This window comes from Bidens hawaiensis, unplaced genomic scaffold (genome assembly GCF_021521415.1).
Source record: "Bidens hawaiensis isolate Kalapana, Puna unplaced genomic scaffold, B.hawaiensis_p1.1 tig00001016_1, whole genome shotgun sequence".
Classification (NCBI taxonomy): Eukaryota; Viridiplantae; Streptophyta; class Magnoliopsida; order Asterales; family Asteraceae; genus Bidens; species Bidens hawaiensis.
The window spans coordinates 201457-224341 of NW_027491059.1; the positions used below are offsets into that span (position 1 = coordinate 201457).

Genomic DNA, 22885 nt, shown 5'->3' on the forward strand with positions numbered 1-22885 from the left:
TCGTTTGACGAAGTCTGCTCATTTCATTCTCATCAAGGAAACGTATTCGGTTGATCGTTTGGCGCATATTTACGTTGAAAGGATTGTTTGTCATCATGGAACTCCATTAACCATTATCTCCGATAGAGATGGTCGTTTCACTTCTCGTTTCTGGAAGTCTCTCCAATCCGATTTGGGAACTCGTTTGGATCTTAGTACTGCTTACCATACGCAATGTGATGGTCAATCTGAACGTCAATTCAAACTCTAGAAGACATGCTTCGCTCATGTGTCCTCGATTTTGGGGGCAATTGGGATACTCATCTACCGCTCATTGAGTTTTCGTATAACAATAGCTTTCACTCTAGCATGGGTATGGCACCTTTCGAAGATCTTTATGGCCGCAAATGTCGTTCTCCTATTTGTTGGAATGAAGTTGGTGAATCTCAAGTTACTGGTCTGGAGTTAGTTCAAGAAACGACTGATCGTATTGCTCAAATCCGCCAAAATCTACTCGTTGCTCGTAGTCAACAAAAGAGTTATGCGGATAAGCGTAGGAAGCCTCTCGAGTTTACTGTTGGCGATCGTGTTCTACTCAAAGTATCTCCATGGAAAGGTGTTGTGAGATTTGGAAAGAAAGAGAAGTTATCTCCTCGTTTCGTTGGTCCTTTTGAAATTATTGAGCGTATTGGTCCTGTTGCATATAGACTTGATCTTCCATCTGAACTCTCAAATATTCATCCGGTATTTCATGTTTCGAATTTGAAGAAGTGTCTTGCCGAGGGTAATTTCCAAATACCTCTTGATGAAGTTCGTATTGAGGAAACCATGCATTTTGTTGAAAGACCCGTTGAGATCATGGATCATAAAGATAAAGTACCAAGCGTAGTCGTATACCGTTAGTCAAGGTGTGTTGGGAATCGAAGCAAGGAGTTGAATTTACTTGGGAACATGAAGATCAAATGAAGGAGAAGTATCCTCATCTGTTCGCTACAGCTATTCTCTAATTTCGGGACGAAATTCCTAAAAGTAGGGGATACTGTAACATTTCGGTTTTTTTTACCATATTCGTTGTTTTCATCTTGTTATTGTACGAACATCTTTAAGATACTAATCTTCAATAAAATTTTGCAATTATAAGTTATCAAGTTTCCTTATGTTCACTTTCAGCCCTCCATGATTTATTTAATGTTTATTCTTTATTTTACAAAAGTGCATGTATAACCTAGTAAAATCCATATATTTTTAAAAGCTAACAAAATTAAATCATATTTGTATGGCATAATTGTAGATATATTAAAACACAATACACATGCTTCCTTTTTCCTTAATCTGTCGAGATATGCACACACATATAAGTCATACATTTTTTTTACAAAAAGATTTAAAATTCAATTCTTGAGATAACTTCCAACTCTCCTAAAAATATAACCCCTTGGATTCTCTACTAAATAACATATGCAATTCCAAGTATCTAGTCATAACATTTTAAAGTTACAAAACCATTTCCTTCCTACATTTCTTTTTCTTTATCTATTTACCTTCTAGATGATAGTTGACTTAGCAAAGATATTTCAAATCTTGCAAAGATATCTAGAAGTCAACTTCTTGGACTCTTCAATATCTTGGACAACCTTACACTCCACTCCAACACCTACAAAATCTACCAAATCTTTCACTATCTCTATCCTAGAGTCTACCAGCAGCTGAAAGTCAACTTTGAAGACCCATATCTCACTCCAAATTCAACTAAATAACTCCATTCTTCTTCTATATTAACCTTCAATCTCCTCCTGAAAGATTAACACCGGCCTCACTTTATTTTATCAAGTTTTCGACCTTTAATTTGGATTATTTCTATTTTGTCATGGATTATTGTTTGGAAATTAAATTACTATTTTTGGATATTATTTGGTTATTTTTGGAATAAATTAATTATTAGATATTGTCACAATTGTTGCATGATAGTTACCTCGAACTATGAGCAATCATGCTCACGCCCCGGCATTTCCGCCTTAGGTTGGGGTGTGACATCTTCACCCAACACAATGTCTCGAACCCCCTCAAATGTCAAACCATCGGCCCCTGCAGAACTAGTAATGGTCGTTACAGTTCCAGGCCAACTCTCAGGCAAAGAAGATAACAATATAATAGCTTGAGTCTCATTATCCACAGAAGCTAACCTGGACATAATTGAGTTGAAATTATTAATGTGACCAGTGACTGAACTTCCCTTGTGTATCCTTGTCATAAACAATTCCCTCATCAAGAACACCTTATTGGCCGCAGAAGGTTTTTCATACATATTTGACAGAGCTGTCATCGTACCACGAGCCGTGGTTTCTTTCATGATATTAAAAGCGACGCCCCTCGTCAAAGCCAATGTAATTTTACCTCTAGCCTTCTTGTCCTTTGAGTTCCAAATTGCTTCTTCGGCTTTATCCATATTATCCGGCTTTTCCTCCAATACCATATCCAAATCGTGTTCCCCAAGTAACGCCTCTATTTGCATTTTCCACCATGCAAAATCAGTCCCATTAAACTTGTCGATTCGAACCTTCCCGTCTTCAGATATCTCAAACGAGTAAACAAAGAAAACCGAACTCTTAACCCAAAACCTGAACCTTTCTCGCAACCCGAAATTCCTGTCAACAAATGCCCGACCCTCACGATCAAAGCAAACCCAAATACCAAACCGAATCTTGAACACCCAGCCTATGTCAAACAATCCCAAAACGAACCCGAATCAAAAACAAGAAACGAGTAAACCTGGTTTCTCCTAATCGACGGTTGAAGTAGAGGTTGTAGACTTCCTGTTGAGCGGCTATCAATTTTAATCGGGAAACAAGAGGTAGCCGGCACTATTTCTTTCTTTGAACGGATGTCACAAAACAGGAAACGACTTCTTCCTTGTGAGATTTTTGATTGAAGGTTAATAATAATAATAATATGCGGCAGCCTTCAAAAAAATTGTCAAAACCCTTACACTATTTGACGAAATAGATTTCTTTTCCTTTTCTTATGCGTGAACCAAGAAAACAAATGTCGGTGGCTTCTTAATTTTCTATGCAAGTCACAACGAAAATAAAAGGGAATGTATGCACCTTCCTTCCCACCATCAAATTAATTGGCTCAGAAGCTACTGTTGACTATCGTGCACACCAAAAAAAAGGAATAAAATTCCAAGGGTTTTACAAACAAACAATAGAAACCAAACTACCGAAGATGAACCAGCTCTCGTCTCAGTGCACAACGTGTTCAACGAACCCTCGGCTTTGATACCACTTGTTAGGTATTAACCAGAGTAGATACGTAGTGGAAACACAAACAGACACGCACAAACGAAAGCAATAAATAAGAGACACGAGATTTTACGTGGTTCGGTCAAGGCGACCTACATCCACGGGCTGCAACTAAGTTATTTTTATTAAGCATAGTACAAAGATTACAATATGACTATGGTATATATAGAGAACCATTAGGTTAAATGACCTAGGGACCAAGAAAACATCAAATGGGCCTTCCTCCATAATTAAACGGGCCGCCCTTTTGTTTTCTAATCGTCAACCAACGAACCCGGCCCAAATGTCTTCACTAATTCTAGCAAATAGTTCACCCAAACGTGGCATGCTTTGTCTTTTTCACTACTTGCGTTAAATATTATGTTAAGTGATATGCAATTGGCGTAACACGTTTGGTCCGTTCTCAATAATGTAAAAAAACTGTGTAATTAATAGTAAAAAAACTTGTTCATGCAATAACAAAACTAACCTTTTTTTTTCATTTTGCAGACAAATGGAGAAGGTGTCTAATCATGGTAAGGCTTTTTCCTTGGTGAAAACTAGAGGTTCCAAAATTGACAGGTCGGGAGGGATACATGCCAAAATGGGCCATTGTCGGGTTGGTTTGACCCTTTTTTTTTACAACCGATGTTTCGTTAGACCTTTTTTTTTCTCATTAAACTCAAAACGATTACAATAAAGTGGCAGGAAAACGGGCAACAAGCTGTGCCGCAAAGTTGTTCATTTGAGATAAACAAAGTTGTTCATGGATCTTTTTACAGGCAAATGAAGAACTTAGAGGACGATGTCTACAGTTTTGGATTAATTCTACTCGAATCCCTTGTCGGGCCTTCCACTGCGTCTAGAAAAGACTAATTTCTGATGAACCAAATGGTATTATCTTTTAAGTTAAACTATGAATAAATGTGTTATTTGGCTTTTGAAGTAATGTATAGAATTTGTTTGATTATTTCAGGCTTCATTTAGAACAGAAGCTGAAAGAAGGAAAGTAGTGGACCTGATTGTGCTTGGTTCATGCTCACAGGAATCTTTGTCGGTTATAATCTCGATAACTAAAAAATGTTTTGTCGCTGATTCGTGGGCCCGACCATCGTTCGAAGATGTCCTTTGGCACTTGCAATATGCTGCTCAATCCACAACGCCCTGGTCAATAAGTTTTATTCATAAGGAGTTGATGTTGTCATGATGAAGAATAAGCCATCACTTATGTTTTTGTTCTAAATGTAAATATTTATCTTATGTCAGTAACCTTTGATTTCTAATAAAAATGTTCAAACTGCAAACCTTAGATTTATTTTATTTTAATTCGAGGTGACAATTCATAACATCACTCAAAGCACGACATGAACATAACCAATTTTTTTTTTATATCTAACAAGTTTAATAAACATGTCGTGTTTAGATTGACCCATCTCATTCAATTTAGTTAAACACGTTGACTAACCGACATTATATTCATGTCGAATATCTTGAAACTTCATCAAAGTTTTTTATTTCTTCTTGCCTCATTTTCTCCTAGTGCAATTCGAGGTGACAATTCATAACATCACTCAAAGCACGACATGAACATAACCAATTTTTTTTTATATCTAACAAGTTTAATAAACATGTTGTGTTTAGATTGACCCATCTCATTCAATTTAGTTAAACACGTTGACTAACCGACATTATATTCATGTCGAATATCTTGAAACTTCATCAAAGTTTTTTATTTCTTCTTGCCTCATTTTCTCCTAGTGCAATTCGATGTTGACTCAAATCAAGCAAATGAGACCTTAAGTGATCGTTTATCTCCATCACTCGTTTTGTCATGCCATTAATCCACACTCTACTTGCAATATGTGTTTCAACCTTTAACTGTAATGCTTCAGGTGTTCTTTCCATCTGTCATAGCAAAACAACAAGATTCATTAATCAAACAAGTCAATGTCGGTTAATTTTTGTAAAGAGTTTAAGAGACTGGACCTCCAAATCAAGAATCTGCTGGTTGAGTAAATCAAAACTTTGATATTGATGGTTAACCTTTTGTTGTTGTTGTTCAGGTGATGATATAAGGGTAATAATTGGTTTTAATAAATCATTTTGTTGAGGATATTTTTGCAGCAAAGATATCGGCGAGTGAGTAGATTTCCTCTGATGACTATTTGAAGGAATCAGTGAAGATTTCGGGATCACGACCATATTAGCTATATAGCCTGCATGCATATATGCAGGTAATATTATTATTCCTAAAGAACAATTGATAAAAATAACTACCAATGAAAAAAAATATATCTAGGAAAAATGAAATTGGTATAACACTGTCAAATTGCATAGCCAGGGGCAAAAAAGTACTTTTGCAGTAAAAAAATTATTCCGAAAAACGATATTAATTACCTTTGCGATGGTGAAATTTTCTAATTATCACACCTTCAACAATATCCCATAAGCAAGCAGTACAGTCTTCCGAAGCAGAAATAAGACCCGATCTACTAAAAGTCAAAGCCGTAATTGACTTCCTACAATTTCCGTTGCAGTAATTAGCTAATTTTATGCATTTTATCAAAAAATATATGCTTATAACATAACTTAAATTTATTTATATATATTAACATACTTGTGTCCGATTAATTCAACTTTTAATTGCTCCGAAGCAACAGTAGATTCCTTCATTAATCCAACATCAAACGGGCTCATGAATATTCTTCCATCTGCACTTCCAGAAAACAAACACTTCTCTTCAGGGTCAAGAACGGTTGCAGTTATCGGTTGTGGAAAAAACCATGTTCGCAAAAGAGTCCCGTTTACAAGGTCCCATACCTATTGTGAACAAGAATAATAATTTATCAACATTATACATATTCAATATATAGTATACAAATATTTATAAAAAAACATATTTCAACCTTACAAGTGCCATCAAGAGAGCTTGACACAAAAACCGAGTTAGAAACATTCGATGACGGTAAGAGGCCTGTTATGAAGGATGTATGTGCAGCTAAAACGATTAGTGGTGTACGAAACGATCCTGCGTCTGTCTCATCTAACAAACTGTCATGCAATAAAGATTATTTTAAGGATCTCAAATATGTTTTCTAATTGGAAATTAATGAAATGAATGAGCCAAAGACATGTGTCACCTTATCATTGGCCAGACAACTATGGTTCCATCTTCAGAACCAGATATAAGAAGAGAAGAGTCATCAGAAAATGCTAAGCAGGTTATTGGCGAGTTATGCGCGTGCCAAGTTTTGAGCAGTTTCCCATTTATTACCTAATGGAAAATTATAATAAGATGCATATCATAAACTAATTTGAGTCTGTCTCAATATTGATTTTTGTACTAGCAAATCATTTACCTCCCAAAGATAGACATTTCCAGAAGTGGCACCGCCAGCTAAATATATACCGTCTTTTGTACTGGAAACCGGCTCAATCGCTTCAGCAGAATAGCTCCGTAAAGATGCACGAGGCTGAAAATTAGTTTTGGTTTCTTAGTAAGAATCAATCTTATTTTTACATAATCACACTAATGACACATTCACACACAATAACAACAACTAGAAAAATTCATATATGTTACTAATGTAACAGAAATTGTACCAGACTATAACATCAGTCACTGGTTAAAGTATTTCAGGTCATAGTTCTACAAATGTTCAATCAAATAACCACTGAAACACATGAGAAGTAGTAATTTAGGAAGAGTAAGATCACGCACGTAAGTTTGTTTTTGAATCCATAAAACTTATGGGGGCTTTATCATAACCATAACCATAATCCTAACTGAGCTTCGGTTATGTTAGATTGCTTAACCATAACCATAATCGAATGGTTGATTAACAATAGGTTGGTTAATCGTCGGTTATGCGTCAGTTTCAGTTAAGTTCAGTTAATTGTCCAATGTATTTTTTTTTATTACTTTGTCGGTTAAAAAGGGTTCGTTATGGTGTTTCAAGCTCAATTACGAACGCTCGAAGCTGAAACAGGCCCTTGGTTTTAAAATGCGCACATAATGCATAATGTGATGTAAAGAGTGCATCGCTACACTTGATGCAAAGCGTTTACATGTTGCGCTATGATGCACGCAGCATGATTTAGAGGAGGAAAAGTGTGACTTTGCAACAAAAATGTGCAGAATATTCACTTATTCAGGCATATGTTGGAATTTTAGCATTGTCTTAAGAGCCAACGCATACGTGATGCGCTCGCACCACACATCGAAATTATGGACCAAACGCTTTGGAGCGCATCACGCAATTTAAAACGGAGAATATGCCAGTTCCAAGCTCGGTTATAGATAGTTGCAGCATGAACATAAACGTTTGATTGCTTGAATCCAAAAATGAAAGTATAAAAGATGAAAATATATAAACTTTGAAAAAACACAAACATACAAAATTCAGTTCGGTTTCAGTTAAAGTCGGTTAACAAAGATACATTATCCGTAACCATAACTGAATGGTCACTTAACCAAACTCACTTAACCATACCTATTCACATGCACATACCATCAATTTTATAAACAAACACATTACTGAACGTTCACTAACACAGTTAAACAAACACGGCCTATGCTCATGTTCATTCATTTATTAAACGAACAAAAGATAGTAGTACCTTAGAGAAAGGCCAGGTGAAGATGACGCCACCAGCGAAGGAGCCTGGGCGGTGAATCTGAGAGGCAACCAAGTACTGATCTCTCAAACAAGTGATACCGTTAAAAGAAGAAGCACAAGTCGGTATGTGAAGAAGACGAGTGCCGGTTTCGATGTCCCAAATCGTTACTCCAACCGTTAAACTCTTGTCTCCGCATACCACCAATGCTTCCTTCATCGTTGAGTATTATGTGAATGGTGTGATATGGTAGAAGAAGAAGAAGCTCGTAATATTATTATTATTATGGGAATTGTACAGAGGGCGGGATTACGAGTTTTTTGAATTTTCATATTATTTATATGTTAGGATTTGCGTCAAGGTTTAGCTCGACTTGTTTTGAGCTTTTTATTGATTTACTTTTTTACGTTTGAGTTCAGTTCGGAAATCATTTTTTTCAAGCTAGATCTTGGTTTGAGTTTGACTCGTTTATTATACGATTTTATTATTTAGTACAATTTGGAAATTAAACTTTTAAACAAATTCAAAAATATATGAAAATTAATCATATATAAAGTAATTGGGTTTCAAAGCTACACTAATTACTAGTTAATGTAGTTTGACTGGAAACAAAAGTTATATTTTAAAGTGTTCATAAAATAAAAATAAATTTCATATCAATGTGCTTTTTTATTGCTTTTTAATATATCATTATTAAAAAAAGACAAGTTATTTAATAAGGGAAAGAGAGTTAGAAAATATGAAAGATAAACGTGACATAAGATATATTTTCTTATCTATCTTTAATATATATAATTGAAAACCCTAAAATGCTACGTGTCACGATGTAGTCGCTCCCCCCTTTTATGGAAGCCACCAGATTGCTTAATTTTTAATGGAGATCTCTCATTGATTTAACCCTAATTCATAGGTATGGGTCTTACCAAAACCAGATAGCTCTTAAACGGGTTATAACATCTCATTAAATTAAAAATTAATCTTACCAATTATTTGATAGGAAAATCCTAAAAAATAGGGATATACTAAAATTTAATATCCAATTTAAAAAGAAAAGGATATTATTTATAATTAATAAACAATTTTATAGTAAAAAATATAAGCGGGTCATGAGTCACCAAATCAAGATAGCTTTTAAACGGGTTATAACATATCATTTATTTATAAAACCCTTTCACCATCAAACACTAAGTATATTATTAACTTTCGTACAATAAAGAAAATTAAAATCCAAAAAATAAATATTAAAAAACGAAAAATGTAAAACAATCACTCTCTCAAGCCATCAGATTGCTTTATTTATAAATGAAGGCTTCTCACGCATTTGACTCGAATTCACGGCTAAAGGTCTCACCAAACCCATATAGCTCTTAAACGGGTTATAACATCTCATTATATTAAAAATTAATCTTATCAAATATTTGATACGAAAATCATATAAAATAGGGATATACTAAAAATTTATATCCTATCTTATTCAAAACTCAAGTATATTAATTATTAATTTTCTTACAATAAATAAAACTAAAATCCAAATATACATATATAAATGTTGAAAACGAATAATGTAAAACAACCCCCGTAATACGAGGGATAAAATCTAGTTAGTTATATATAATAGATATAGATATCATTTTTTTGAGCTTTAAGTTTTTAGAACAAATAAGACAACTAAAAAATATTTTTTTCCCTGAAAAACACAACAAACTCAAATTTTAATTTGATATATTTGAAAACTTAAAATGTTTTAAGTTCGTTAGTGAAGACAAAATAAATTGAAAATACTAATTAAAAATGGACCAATGACTTTCAATTTTTACACTGTAATACTTTATTTAATTTTTTAAATTTTTAATAGGATAATACAAGATCTAAACTCTGAACTGTGAAAGCATTCTCCAATCTCTATGGTAAAAGATCCAGAGTCAGTCGGTAAACTATAAATCGACAGAATTACAAATTTTGTCCTTTAAAATAAAACGAATTACGGTTCGTGTCCTTTTCTAAGTTTCCTTGCAGGCGGTGTACTTTAAACTTTTTTTTCCTACAAGTTTTGTCCTTTACGCTAACTGGGTTAGAAAAACTCAGTTAAATACCATCACGTGAGGCGCATGTGAGGGTATTTTGGTCTTTTCAACGAAGTGGTTAAAATATATTTAATATATATTTAATAATTAATATTTATAAAATAAACCCTCTCTCTCTCCAACCCATCTCAATCTCATCTCAGATTCATCATCACCACTCTCCCGGCCACCATCACCACCGCCACCACCTGCAAGGCTGCAAGTCTGCAACACCCAACATCACCACCGCTTATCCCCATCAACAAGTGTCACCATCTCTGTGACCACCATTAGATCCGACCACCACTTATCCCGACCACCCTGCAACACCAAACTGCTTAGAACCCACAAACCCAGATCCAACTCGCCGGAGAACCCATAAACCCAGATTCCGGTCAAACTCGCCGGAGAAGACACAAACCCAGATCCATCTTCCAGATCCAACTCGCCGGAGAACCCACAAACCCAGGTCCATCTTCACCGCCGCCACCAACCACTCCGGTCACCACCACAGCTCCGCCACCACCGCTCCATCTCCGTCACTGCTTATTCGCCACCACCACAGCTCCGCCACCACCGCTCCAGCTCCGACCACTCCTATGATCAGTGAATCGGAGGTTGAAGAAGAATCAGCAGAGGTTGCTCAGGTGGCCGGAATTTCTGATGGTCACCTGAACCATCACCTCCGATTTCCCCAATTTTAAGCAAGCAACAAACCCTTTACAAAAACCCTAATTATCTTCACACAATCAATCAATCCTTTAGTGAATCGGAGATGGGTTTGATTCTTCACCGCTGCCACCAACCACTCACACAATCAATCAATCCTTTGGGGGGTTTGAAGCCATGGCTGAGATGGGTTTGGTTGGAAAACGTTAACTGGAGATGGGTTTGGTCGGAAACTGTGAATCGGAGATGGGTTTGATTCTTCACCGCCGCCACCAACCACTCACACAATCAATCAATCCTTTGGGGGGTTTGAAGCCATGGCTGAGATGGGTTTGGTTGGAAAACGTTAACTGGAGATGGGTTTGGTCGGAAACTGTGAATCGGAGATGGGTTTGATTGGAATTGAATTGAAAGGATTGATTGATTGTGTGAAAAGGTTGGAGAGAGAGAGAGTTTATTTTATAAATATTAATTATTAAATATATATTAAATATATTTTAACCACTTCGTTGAAAAGACCAAAATACCCTCACATGCGCCTTACGTGAGGGTATTTAATTGAGTTTTTCTAACCCAGTTAGCGTAAAGGACAAAACTTGTAGGAAAAAAAAGTTTAAAGTACACCGCCTGCAAGGAAACTTAGAAAAGGACACGAACCGTAATTCGTCTTGTTTTAAAGGACAAAATTTGTAATTCTGTCCTATAAATCTAGATTCTAGACCCTGAAGTTTTCATAAATTTACAGATTTAGTCATTTAAGATTTCCTTTTTGCATTTTCCATTCGCAATATGGGGTTTAAAAGAAGTTAAGAAGTTTGCAAGCTACTCGAGTTCGACTCGTTAAAGCTCGCATCTAGTAGACTTGTGAGCCTAAAAGAGCTTATAACTTATATTTGTATGCAGGGTCGCAAGATAAGAGAGACCGGGGTGTTCCCGGTCAACGCCGTTTTTTCGTTTCGTAGTGTAAATTTTAGCGATTTCGACATTTCATCTAACGTTTTTTTAAAGGTATTAAGCCCTATGACTTAGCCCACGCTTCGCCACTGTTCGTATGATGACTATACATAAATCACTCATGAACTACTTGAGCTCGAATCAAATCGAGCTCAAACAGACTCAAGCCTAAATATAAGTTTGTTTTATTTTTTAATAAACAAGCTCAAACGCAAACCCTTTTTTACCAAGCTTGAGTAGGCTTGCGAGCCTAAACGAACTTATAACACTTAGACGTGCGTAGTGGGCGACATACCCACCCAAAACGCCCAGAAAGTGTCAGGGAACAACCCCTCCTCCCAAAAAAAAAACAGCAGCCTTGGGTTGAAATGGGTGGGGCGCCTCCCACACAGCGCTGGATGGGAAGGAAGAAGCTGGTCAATAATTGGTGGGTTGGCTTTAGTTGTTTTATTTTTAATATAATAATAAAAAAATAAATATTAATAATTAGGTAATAATTGGAAGAAGCTTTATCCACTACACTATTTTGTTGTAAAACACCTATATGGTTTCGTGGCGCCACATAACGCAAAACGTCTCCATAGGGGGTCCATCCACTACACTAGAGGTGGGCAAAAGAACCGGTATACCGAACCGACCCAAAAATCGAACCGAAGCTAAACCGGTTTAGAACCGATTGAAACCCTAGGTTTGGAACCGTTTTGTGATTTTCTCCACCGAAACCCGTTCCAAACCGGTTAGCTGAACTGAAACTGACCAAAACTAGGTCAAAACCCGAACCAAAACCGATCGTAACCTGGTCAATAACTCTGTTTCAACCCGAACCAAACACAATAGGTTTTGATTTTTGTTGACCAGACCAAACCAAACCTGTTTGAAATCGAATTACAGATTTTATTTTCGTATGATGACTATACATAAATAGTACAGGGACAGAAGTTGTAGTTCACTGCTTCACTTCACTACACTATCAATAATCAATCATAATAAAGTCATCACTGAAGAAGAAAACAAAGGCTTTCGATCTGCCTGCAACTATGGGACAAGGTAATGGTAATTAACCTCACTTCAATTCGATCTTTCAAATTCAATGTTTTAAATGAATTTGAGTTTGCAGGCAGTAAAAAGGCATCAGAAGCAGCAGCAGACTGCAGTTCGAGTTTGTGGCTGGCGTCAAACCCTAGCAAGCGATGGGGCGAACTGTTCTTCTTATTCTACACACCCTTTTGGCTCACTCTCTGTCTCGGCATTGTTGTTCCGTACAAGCTCTATGAGGTAATTAGCGTCATCATTCTTTTATTTAGGGCTTGTAAGATTAGGACTCCTGGGTGCAAACGAGCTCTCACGAGCTACTCGAGATCTGCTCGTTAAAAAGCTCGATCCAGCCCGAGCTCGAGCCTAAAAGTAAGCTCGTTTAATAAACGAGCCTGTCGTTTATACAATTTTTAAAATATATATTTAATAATTGTTAATTAATATGTATGTTGCTATGAAAAAAATAAATAAAAGTAACTAAAGAATATATATTATTTCATACATAAAATTATAATAAAAAAAGATATAAAAATAATTATAATTATATAAAAAATAATTGATAAATTGTAAACGAGCCGAGCTCGAGCTTTGAAAATAGAGCTCGAAACGAGACTAGCTCAAGCTCTGTGTAAGTTAAGCAAGCGGAGCTCCAAATGTGTTTGAAGATTGAAGGTTGGTTGATTCATGACAAATTTGACCTAAATTGATAAATGATTTGACTTTTTTAAGTCAAGCGTAGTATTTATTGTTTTTAGGTGAGTTGAATAGATATATGATGTAGGTTATGTACTATGTTTCTTTATTGTGGAATTTACTGATTTGATTGATAGTTAGAGATGATGGATGATTATACTTGTGTTTATTGATAGTTTGAAACCTATTTGATTGCTATATTTTTTAATAAAATAAACGTTTATTTATTAAAGAGTAGTGTTTACGGTGAAATAGAAGACAAATGGGCAACAAGCTGCGCCGCTAGCCCTTTTTGAATAGGAAAACTAAGTCGATTAAAAATTACATTCGTTGACCTTGAGGTCATAACTCATAACATTACTATTCATAACATGTTGGACACGACTAAGTAGCTCCATAGCCTCGGGCACAAGGAAACCAAAAATATCAAATGCTGATTATGGTTTTTTGTCAACAGGATTTCCAGGAGTTGGAGTACTTGCTTCTAGGACTCGTCTCTGTGCTTCGAGCTTTTCTTATACCGGTTTTTGTGGTTGGAAAGGTGAAATTTACTTTTTCGTTTTTGTTTAAAGGATTCATTGCAAAAAAATTGTATATTAGGCTTTAATGAATGTACTCTTGAGATTTATGTACATTTTTTGTTTACTTCATGTGATTTTTTCAGGCTGATCGTAGCCTTCGCTGGAAGGATCGTTATTGGGTGAAGGTAAGTACATCTTTTGCCGATTCTAAATCTGTTTAATTCAGATGTTAAATAAGTCATGATATGATATGTTAATGCAGGCAAGTGTATGGATAATTATCTTTAGTTATGTTGGGAATTACTTTTGGACACATTATTTTTTCACAGTGCTCGGTGCTTCCTACACCTTCCCGTCATGGAAGATGAACAATGTAAGCCATAATTCAACATGTTTCTGTTTTCTATATGATTTATAATAATATTTAAGAAAATGAAAGTTCTGATCTTTGATATGTATCTTTACAGGTACCACACACGACCTTTTTGCTGACGAATGTTTGCTTCTTGTTTTACCACGTGACATCAAATTTAACACTGCGTAGACTGCAGCATTCTGTTGCTCATTTGCCAGTGAAAACACAGTGGATTATTAAATCTGCATGGATTCTAGCTCTTTCCTACTTTATTGCTTAGCTGGAAACCGTGGCTATTTCAAATGTATGTGCCTGTTTTCTTTCTGCTAAGTAGCAACTAATTACCAATATACCCTTGTTATGAACATTACATGCGTACCCATCATCATCATATGTTGGTCATAAAATGTGCAGTTTCCTTACTATACATTTGTAGACAGAACATCAATGTATAAAGTTGGTTCCTTGTTCTATGCCATCTACTTTCTTGTAAGCTTCCCCATGTTTCTAAGGTAAGCAACTGTTCTTTTGCCAAATCATATTTTAGTAACACGTGTCAATTGCTGATTTGGCGCACCTCGTATTTGTAGGATTGATGAGAAAGTGGGTGATCCGTGGGACCTACCAAGAGTGGCTGTTGATGTTTTAGGGGCGGCTATGCTCGTTACCATCATACTGGATCTATGGCGCCTCTTCTTAGGACCCATTGTTCCAGTTCCAGACACCAAACAATGTGCTGAACCTGGTCTCCCTTGGTTCCCAGGGCACACCGAACTCTAATTTGCATTTTTTATTTTTCGGAATTTGGTATCATTGTGGCATTCAGATATGATTTTAATTGTTGTTTCAGTCATTAAATTAAATTTACAATTTGGTGTATGCACTTGTACAAATGTTTTATGTATTTTATATCATATATCTGTTGCAAGATGGCATGTTGACGTTAAGGGTTACTCGACATTAGAGGTGCACAACCCGGTTTAAAACTCAAAACTGGTTTGGGTTAAAACCGGTTCGGTTTGGTCAACAAAAGTCAACCGGTTTATGATCGGTTTCGGTTTGGGTTGAAACCGGTTTCTTACAATGTTACGATCGGTTTCGGTTCGGGTTTTGACCAGTTTTCCCCTGGTTTTGGCTGGTTTCGGTTCGGTTAACCGGTTTTGAACCGGTTTTGGTGGAGAAAATTACAAACCGGTTCTAAACCTACAGTTTCAATCGGTTGCTACATAATCGGTTTCAAACCGGTTTATTTGCCCACCTCTACTCGGCATGATGCATAAGTTACTAAGGAATATATAGAAATAAATTATATAAGGGGCTTCAATTTTCAAAGCATATATAAAAATAAATCACAACACTAGTTACAAAACTGTCTTTAATACAATTATTAGTAAAAATGGATCAAACAAAACCTATATATAATGTAACAATACCGCCAGGAAAACAATCTCACAAGATCAAAAACATAAGTAGGCGCACCAGATATGTTTGTTTGTGTCTTACAGCAACAAAAACTTATAAAAACTAGAAGCTTATTTCCGCTTGTCTATCTTGAGGTGCAACCAACTGCCACAATGAGCAATATGCTGGAATTTTGGCAGCTTCAACCCCAAGCGTCGCAAGGTTACACCCGTATTCCTGAACGTTAATAAAAGATTGCATATTTAAGTGTTATTGATCAAAATAACTAATGACATTACAATTTAGGGGGTGTTTCGATGCATGATTTGAAAGCAACAATGTTGTTTGTAGTTGTAATAAACTTATACTCATAAAATCAGTTGTGACAGAATATATATTAGTTAAAAAATAATACATAATATGACTAACAAAGACATTCTTATTTGGGGGGGGAGGACATTTCGGTTAAAAGAAGATGTGGTTAGTTTTACTAAACTGCTAATCTGAATAATCAAATAATCAGAAGCCGAATACATGTAGCATAGCAATAATCAGGTTCAATACGTAAATCCAAACATTAACAGAAAGATGAAATGTTCAAGAATGCACACCTGAATGTCGAGAAATAACTGCATGCAAATTCTCTCTGTTTCAGAAACATTATGGTCTGAGACGTCTGAGCTGGCGCCAGCTCGCCTCTGAGCACCTTTGCGTATTCTCTGAAGTGAAGTCTCTGTTTTTCTTGCCTGAATCACAAAGTAAGCATGACTTATCAAGATCACTGAAGATTATGACCTGTTTGTTTCTACTATTTCATGACACTTACCGTGTTAACAATATCAGCAGCCAACTCATGATACCGAACAGTAATCTTGAAGGCAGCACCTTGCACGAGTTTACCTTTAACGTCTTCTGTCAAATGCGTGTTGGCCCGTTCACCATCCAGAAAAACCTGTTTGTGTGGCATAAGTTCAGAAATTATTAAATATTTATTACTTAAAATCACTTTTAACATAAACTTTGTCATACAATGACAAAAAAACTAATAAATACCTTCAAGGGACGCAACACGCCTGACACATAATGAGAATGCCTTACAGGAGGCGGCTTTTTAGTCATTCTGTAAGCAGCAACTATTCCATGCAGTTGTTTTAACTCCTACAATTATGTATCAAACATGTTTATCATCGATTAAAAACGCTTAAAAGAACTTTATAAATGGCATCGTTACAATTACCTCGCTAGACTTGTCAACTAGAGTTTCAATTATGGAATCAATAACAGAAGGAACAAGCTCTTTAAGAGATTTGCCACCTTGTGAAATGCTGTTTTTAACAAGATCAATTACTTCTGTTGTAGTGCATGAACTGATAGCCTCAAGCACATATCCAATATAGTTGCTACAAACCTCTTCAGATAGATTATCTAAATCATTGATTATCTGCAACACGAAACAGAAACTATTATCAGACATAAATTCTTACGAACCCTAAAACTTGTAAATTTAGGTGAAATCTGAGACATACATAGACAAAATCATCTGGAGCAGCAGTAAGTGCCCATTCATATGGAGAATTAGAGCCTGCGTTAAGGTTTCTACGAGCAGATAGTCCAGCAGACAACCAATTTGCATATCTACAAATCCAACTAGATATAAGTATAAAATAATTCTAAGGTTTTTGGAAAAATTGATTGCTAAATGATATCATACCTAGATATGAGCTGCAATGTTAACCGAAGAAATTTGTCAGAAATAGAAATAACAAGAACGTCTTCTTTCCAGCAGGATCTGAGGCATTCTAAAAGAGTAAGACTTTGCTTTAGTGTCAGTCCATGTTCAGAACTTGACTTCTGAATTGGAGTCAAACCAGAACCTACAAGTGCAGAATCCAAAGAGCCAGCAATTTCTTGAAACCTGCAAGCAATACTCAAATCATTCCTCGTTTTTCTTAACTTTTCCTATGCATTTGCTTTATGTAACATTGTGATAGTGGTTTAGAACTTAGATATTGCTTCATGAAGAAATCTATCAGCACCTTAGTGAGAAATACACACCAATGTTCCATTGTTTCATGAAATCCGCATATACTGTTTCGGCTCGGAAGCTGCTGACAGCAGATCTGGAAGGACAATATCCTTGCAGAAAGATTAAGAAAAACTTAGCTTACAAATGAATCTCTAATGGATCAAACAAGTAAATATATATATATATATATAGGTTAATAGGAAACATGAATTTACTACCTTCTAAATCAGCCAGAAAACGTAGACTCGCTTTATAATTTTTCAAAAACTCGGTAGGTCTTCCCGGAGAAAAGGCCCCAGGCTTTCCTTGTTGGATTGCATAAAGAACCTCCTTAAGTATTGAATTAGCAAGGAAGCTAAATACATGCAAACCAGAATTTTCTGCAAAATAACAAGAAACAAATATATAAACATTAATATATTTCTTGATTTGTGAATAATGATAAAAAAAAAGAAGAAAAAAGCAAAAAGATTACTGATTGTTGATATAACCATACCAGTAGAAGAAATCTCCAACAAAAATGTACAATTTTCTGCAATAAGATGTTTAATTTGTTTATAATCTTCTTCAAGCTCATCCCCAGTGGGCCCACCAACAACCCCAGAGGAAGCGTATGGAATGACTTTTTGAACAAACGGGGCGACAACTGTTGATCGGAATATTTCTTCTGCATTTCGTGTGTTATCCACAGCAGCATAAGCACGTAAGCAGTTGTATACTGCATTTTCATCCTTATGTTTTAATCCATCAATAAAACAGTGTCCCAAACTTGTATCCAATAATGAGCTGGCATTTTGTATCCTTTTTTCCATGTTTTCAATAAAAGGCAGGTTCTGTACTGCCATTAACAGAGAAAGAATGTGTGAGTTCATAACAAACTACTAAATAGCAAATAAGACCATTTCTCAAAGTTTTCAGTGAGCTTAATAAAAAAGAAAGAGATACAAATGTTTATTAATATAACATGGAAGTAGTGGAAAGACCTTGGCATGAGCAAAGTAAAACTTTAGTCTATTCATTTCACTAGCAATTCTTTCCAAAAGCATGCTTTGGGTTTCTCTAAGATTAATTCCAATTTCAGCATGTTGTATAGAAACACCATTACTTAATTGACCCTTTTCTGCAGTGTGCAGATCTCCATTTGAGCCATCAACAGGCACATTATGCAGCTCCTTTATTAGTTTCTCAACCTGCAATCACAATGGTAAAACTGCATAAATACCTGAACTTGCTACATACATTTCATAAAAGTATGTTGGGTTGTGGAGGCCCATTCTTGGTTTGGGTGCGGTTTAAATGAAAAAAGAAGATAAATGTTGGACTTAATGGAGATTGGAGACGAGGGATGCTAATGGGCCGACCCTTATTCTCTATTATTTGAGCCCGTTTACTTATCTTGTTCTCTAAGTTAGAAACCCTATATCTATCTCTATGTATTCATATGTTGAGCATGCGATTCCTCATCATGGGCAAGCAATAAAGAAATTCCTGGTTGCAGCCCATGGATGTAGTCAAGCTTAGACCGAACCACATAAATCCTTGTGTCTCGTGTTCGTTTATTTTCTGCAGTTTGATTGTGTGTGTGATTTGATAAAATCGAGATAATAACACAGTGACGATATATAACCTTTGCCACAATCTACAGACGATCAAATTTCCAATCAACTGGGATAATCAAAAATCAACAACCCAATATGATATGATAAGTCACATATTGCAATATTTGACATCCATGGAGTTTTGACTGTTTCAAATGTGCACAAGATAATAGGTAAATACGAGGCCTTCTTAACCAAAATCAGTCTATTAAATGGGTGATCTGTGATTATGAAAATGAGAAACATGTAATGTTAACTTTTAACATTTGGTATGTATAATACAACTGCAATTTCTATGAGAGAACTAAGAATAAGAAACCTAACTGTACAACAGGCACATCATGCAGCTCCTTTACTAGTTTCTTAATCTGCAATGAGTAATCATAATAGCAAAACTGCATAAATCCCTAAACCTACTTGGTACATTTCATACAGGTAATGATATATGACCCTATTGAATTAAAATCAGTAAATTAGATTATCTGTAATTATGAAATGATTATGAAAACGCTAAACATGTAATGTTAACTTTTAACATTTGTTATGTACGGAACACCAGCAACTTCTATAGGAGATCTAAGAATGCAAAACCTAATTCTACAACATTACTCTAAAATCACTTAAATCCACATCTAAGAGGCTAACAACTAGAAATCTATAAAGTTAATTAAGCTACAAAAATTAGATGATATGTGATTATGATAATAATAAACACGTAAATCTATAAAGTTAATTAAGCTCCAAATATTAGCTGATCTGTGATTGCAGTTGTATTGTACTGAACAGTTCAGTACAATACAACTGCAATCTCTATATGAGATCTAACAATACAAAACCTAATTCTACAGCACTACTCCAAAATCACTTAAATCAACATCAAATAAACTAACAATTAAAAATGTCTAAAGCTAATTAACCTCCAATTCTCCAAAACATCAAAATTACCCCAGGCACAACACGAGACGTATCAATCAAAACCTCCAATCTCTCAAATTCTATACAAGATCTAACAATACAAAACCTAATTCTACAACATTACTCTAGAATCACCTAAATCCACATCCAATAGGCAAACAATTAGAAAATTGTGAAACTAATTAAGCTCCAAATATTAAATGATCTGTGATTATGATAATACTTAACGGTAAACACGTAATGTTAACTTCTTAACATTTGTTTAAGTATAACGCAACTACAATCTCTATATGAGATTTAACGATACAAAACCTAAGCCTACAACACCACTCTAAAATCACTTAAATCCGAAACCTCTAAAGTCAATGAATCTCCAAAACATTAGCAATACCATAGACACAACATGAGACGTATATCTCTAACAAATTCTACATGAGATCTAACAATACAAAACCTAATCCTACAACCTTACTCTAGAATCACTAAAATCCGCATCTAATCTAATAGACTAAAATTAGAAAACTGTGAAGCTAATTAAGCTCCAAATATTAGATGATCTGTGAACATTTGTCAAGTGTACGACAACTGCAAATTCTATACGAGATCTAAGTATGCAAAACCTAATCCTACAACATTACTCTAAAATCACTTTAAATTCACATTGATCTAATTGGCTAATAACTGGAAGGCTGTGTTATGTTAACTAACATTTGTTAAGTGTAATACAACTACAATCTCTATATGCGATCTAACATTACAAAACCTAATCCTTCAGCATTACTCTAAAATCACTCAAATCCACATCTAATAGGCAACTAATTAACCTCCAAAACAATACAATACCTTAGACACAACATGCGAAGTATCAATCAACAGCTCCAATATCTCTCTAACACTCGACGCCTCAGCTCGCTGCCTAAGTCCATCCTGTAACGCCACAAGCGAACCGTCAACGGCCGTACGGTACACCACGATCTTATCACGGATCTCAATCAACGGCGCACGCATACGCAGAACCGCCGAATCAACGTCCACAAGCTTCGTGCTGAGGTTGACGAAGTCGGCGTAGTCGCGGTTGATTAATTCGACTAGTTCGTGTTTGAGAGAGGTTAGGTGTGACTGGAGCTCGGATCTTAGGGTTTCGAAGGGGACGAAGGTGCGGAGATCGGATATGTAGGACTCGGAGTTGAAATTAGGGTTGAGGAATGAGGATTGGTTGAACCATAAGGGATGTGAGTCGACTGGATCGCCGAAGAGGTTGGCCGTGGCGGTACGTGGTGGTGGTTGTTGGTGTTGGATCGCCATTGGAGATGGTGGTAGCTGGTAAGAGTTAATTATCGGTGAGTTCTGAGTTCCGGCTACGTGTTTGTACCGTCACAAATGATAACAGGAGTTGGTGTGTGCATTGTTTCAAAATTATCGTGCACCTGATCGGAGTTAATTAATTAGTCGGAGTTACTATTACCCACTTCATTAATTAACTTTTTCCTCGCCTATGCGATCGATATCGTCGATATATCGGTTATCGGTCCCTTGGCGAAATATCACTTAAATATGGTACCGATAATATCAGCAATATTGACCGATATTTGACTGATATTTGACCGATATATCACCTATATTACCGATATCACTGTTTTAAGTCTTAATTATCAACTTTTAGTGTTCAATGTCAGTGTTCCAACTCTTAATAAATTCTTACTTGCCACGATTGTTAGTGTTTTGCAATTTACAAAAGGTTAATTTGTTAATGGTATGAGACTATATTGAATTATAAGTGTTAAAATATTATATATATGCATTTTACATGATATTAAAATTACCTATATCCTACCGATATCTCACAGCGATATACGATATTTTTCCGCATTAGCTGCTTAGGTCCTCGCTTCCGAGTTCCGACTACCTTTGTACATAGTCACGCTTGTTTGGGATTGATTTTGACGTGAGAGTAAAAAATTTTACGTTTTTGTAACTTATTAATTTACTGAAAAATTATAAGAAGCTTTCATAAGGAATCCCAAACACCCCCTTAGTTCATAATATGATATAAGAGCCAATATTGGTCTAGTTTAATCTCCGGTGAAACCATTCATAAGGATAATATTCGTAAAAATACAATAGGTGAAATAAGATGAGAAGTTATTTGATGAATTTGTAAGGTGGGGTTGGTGTCGGTACACAGGTACTTTGTGTTTGATATTGTTGATTGAGAATTTGAGATTCATGTTGTGGAGCGTTTGTTCAATATCAACTAGTGAGTACGTTGCATTCACTTAAGGAGGGCGTGACCTAAGAATACGGGGTCCATGTGAAGATGTTTGATGATAGAACGATCACTGTTGCGGTTATTGAGACGACCGAGGTGTTTAACGATAGGGCGACATGAGGAAGTATGATGGGCAAGGCAATGTATGGGATAGAGCTGTTAATGTTGTAAGAGTCATGCATGACCTAATCCAAGCAAGGATGTGGGTTTGTAAAAAAGGAGGGAACTAAAGGGCTGAGTGGTTACGTATAGAGTTGTTCCAAAAGTCGCAGTGACAACAATGCCATGGTTGGTTTTACGAGTCTTCTAGAGTGCGAGTTTTGGCCCAGCTTCATAGAATCTCGAAAGGGGTTAGATTGTTGGATCATCATTGCGAACCCACCAAACTGGTCATTAAAATCACCAATGACTTGTGGAGATGAGTCTCTTATTAGAGACATATGCACCAACACTTGTCAGATGGCATTGACAATAAGAGTGGTATTTACAATCTTGTTCTCTCTGTATGT

The 22885-nt window shown here is 35.9% G+C and overlaps 3 protein-coding genes across 3 annotated transcripts; 1 reads left to right on the forward strand and 2 right to left on the reverse strand.

Moving 5' to 3' along the window:
* Positions 1-5649: 5649 nt before the first annotated feature.
* On the reverse strand, positions 5650-8096 carry LOC143551304 (protein ROOT INITIATION DEFECTIVE 3-like). Its single transcript, XM_077041769.1, has 6 exons — positions 7881-8096; positions 6620-6733; positions 6401-6534; positions 6167-6311; positions 5878-6080; positions 5650-5779 (listed from the first exon to the last, which is right to left on the reverse strand). The coding sequence occupies exons 1-6, from the start codon at positions 8094-8096 to the stop codon at positions 5650-5652; spliced, it is 942 nt and encodes a 313-aa protein (XP_076897884.1).
* Positions 8097-12600: 4504 nt separating this feature from the next.
* LOC143550574 (cycloeucalenol cycloisomerase-like) lies at positions 12601-14980 on the forward strand. The gene is made up of 8 exons (XM_077041204.1): positions 12601-12610; positions 12681-12838; positions 13749-13832; positions 13956-13997; positions 14075-14185; positions 14280-14471; positions 14582-14679; positions 14758-14980. Exons 1-6 carry the CDS (start codon positions 12601-12603, stop codon positions 14445-14447), a joined length of 573 nt encoding a protein of 190 aa, XP_076897319.1. The 3' UTR covers positions 14448-14471; positions 14582-14679; positions 14758-14980.
* A 554-nt stretch (positions 14981-15534) lies between these two features.
* LOC143551313 (conserved oligomeric Golgi complex subunit 2-like) lies at positions 15535-21414 on the reverse strand. Its single transcript, XM_077041778.1, has 12 exons — positions 20951-21414; positions 18578-18784; positions 18091-18427; positions 17813-17974; positions 17605-17704; positions 17280-17483; positions 17095-17203; positions 16806-17009; positions 16622-16726; positions 16395-16520; positions 16180-16314; positions 15535-15805 (listed from the first exon to the last, which is right to left on the reverse strand). Exons 1-12 carry the CDS (start codon positions 21410-21412, stop codon positions 15692-15694), a joined length of 2265 nt encoding a protein of 754 aa, XP_076897893.1. The 5' UTR covers positions 21413-21414; the 3' UTR covers positions 15535-15691.
* Between the last annotated feature and the right edge of the window lie 1471 nt (positions 21415-22885).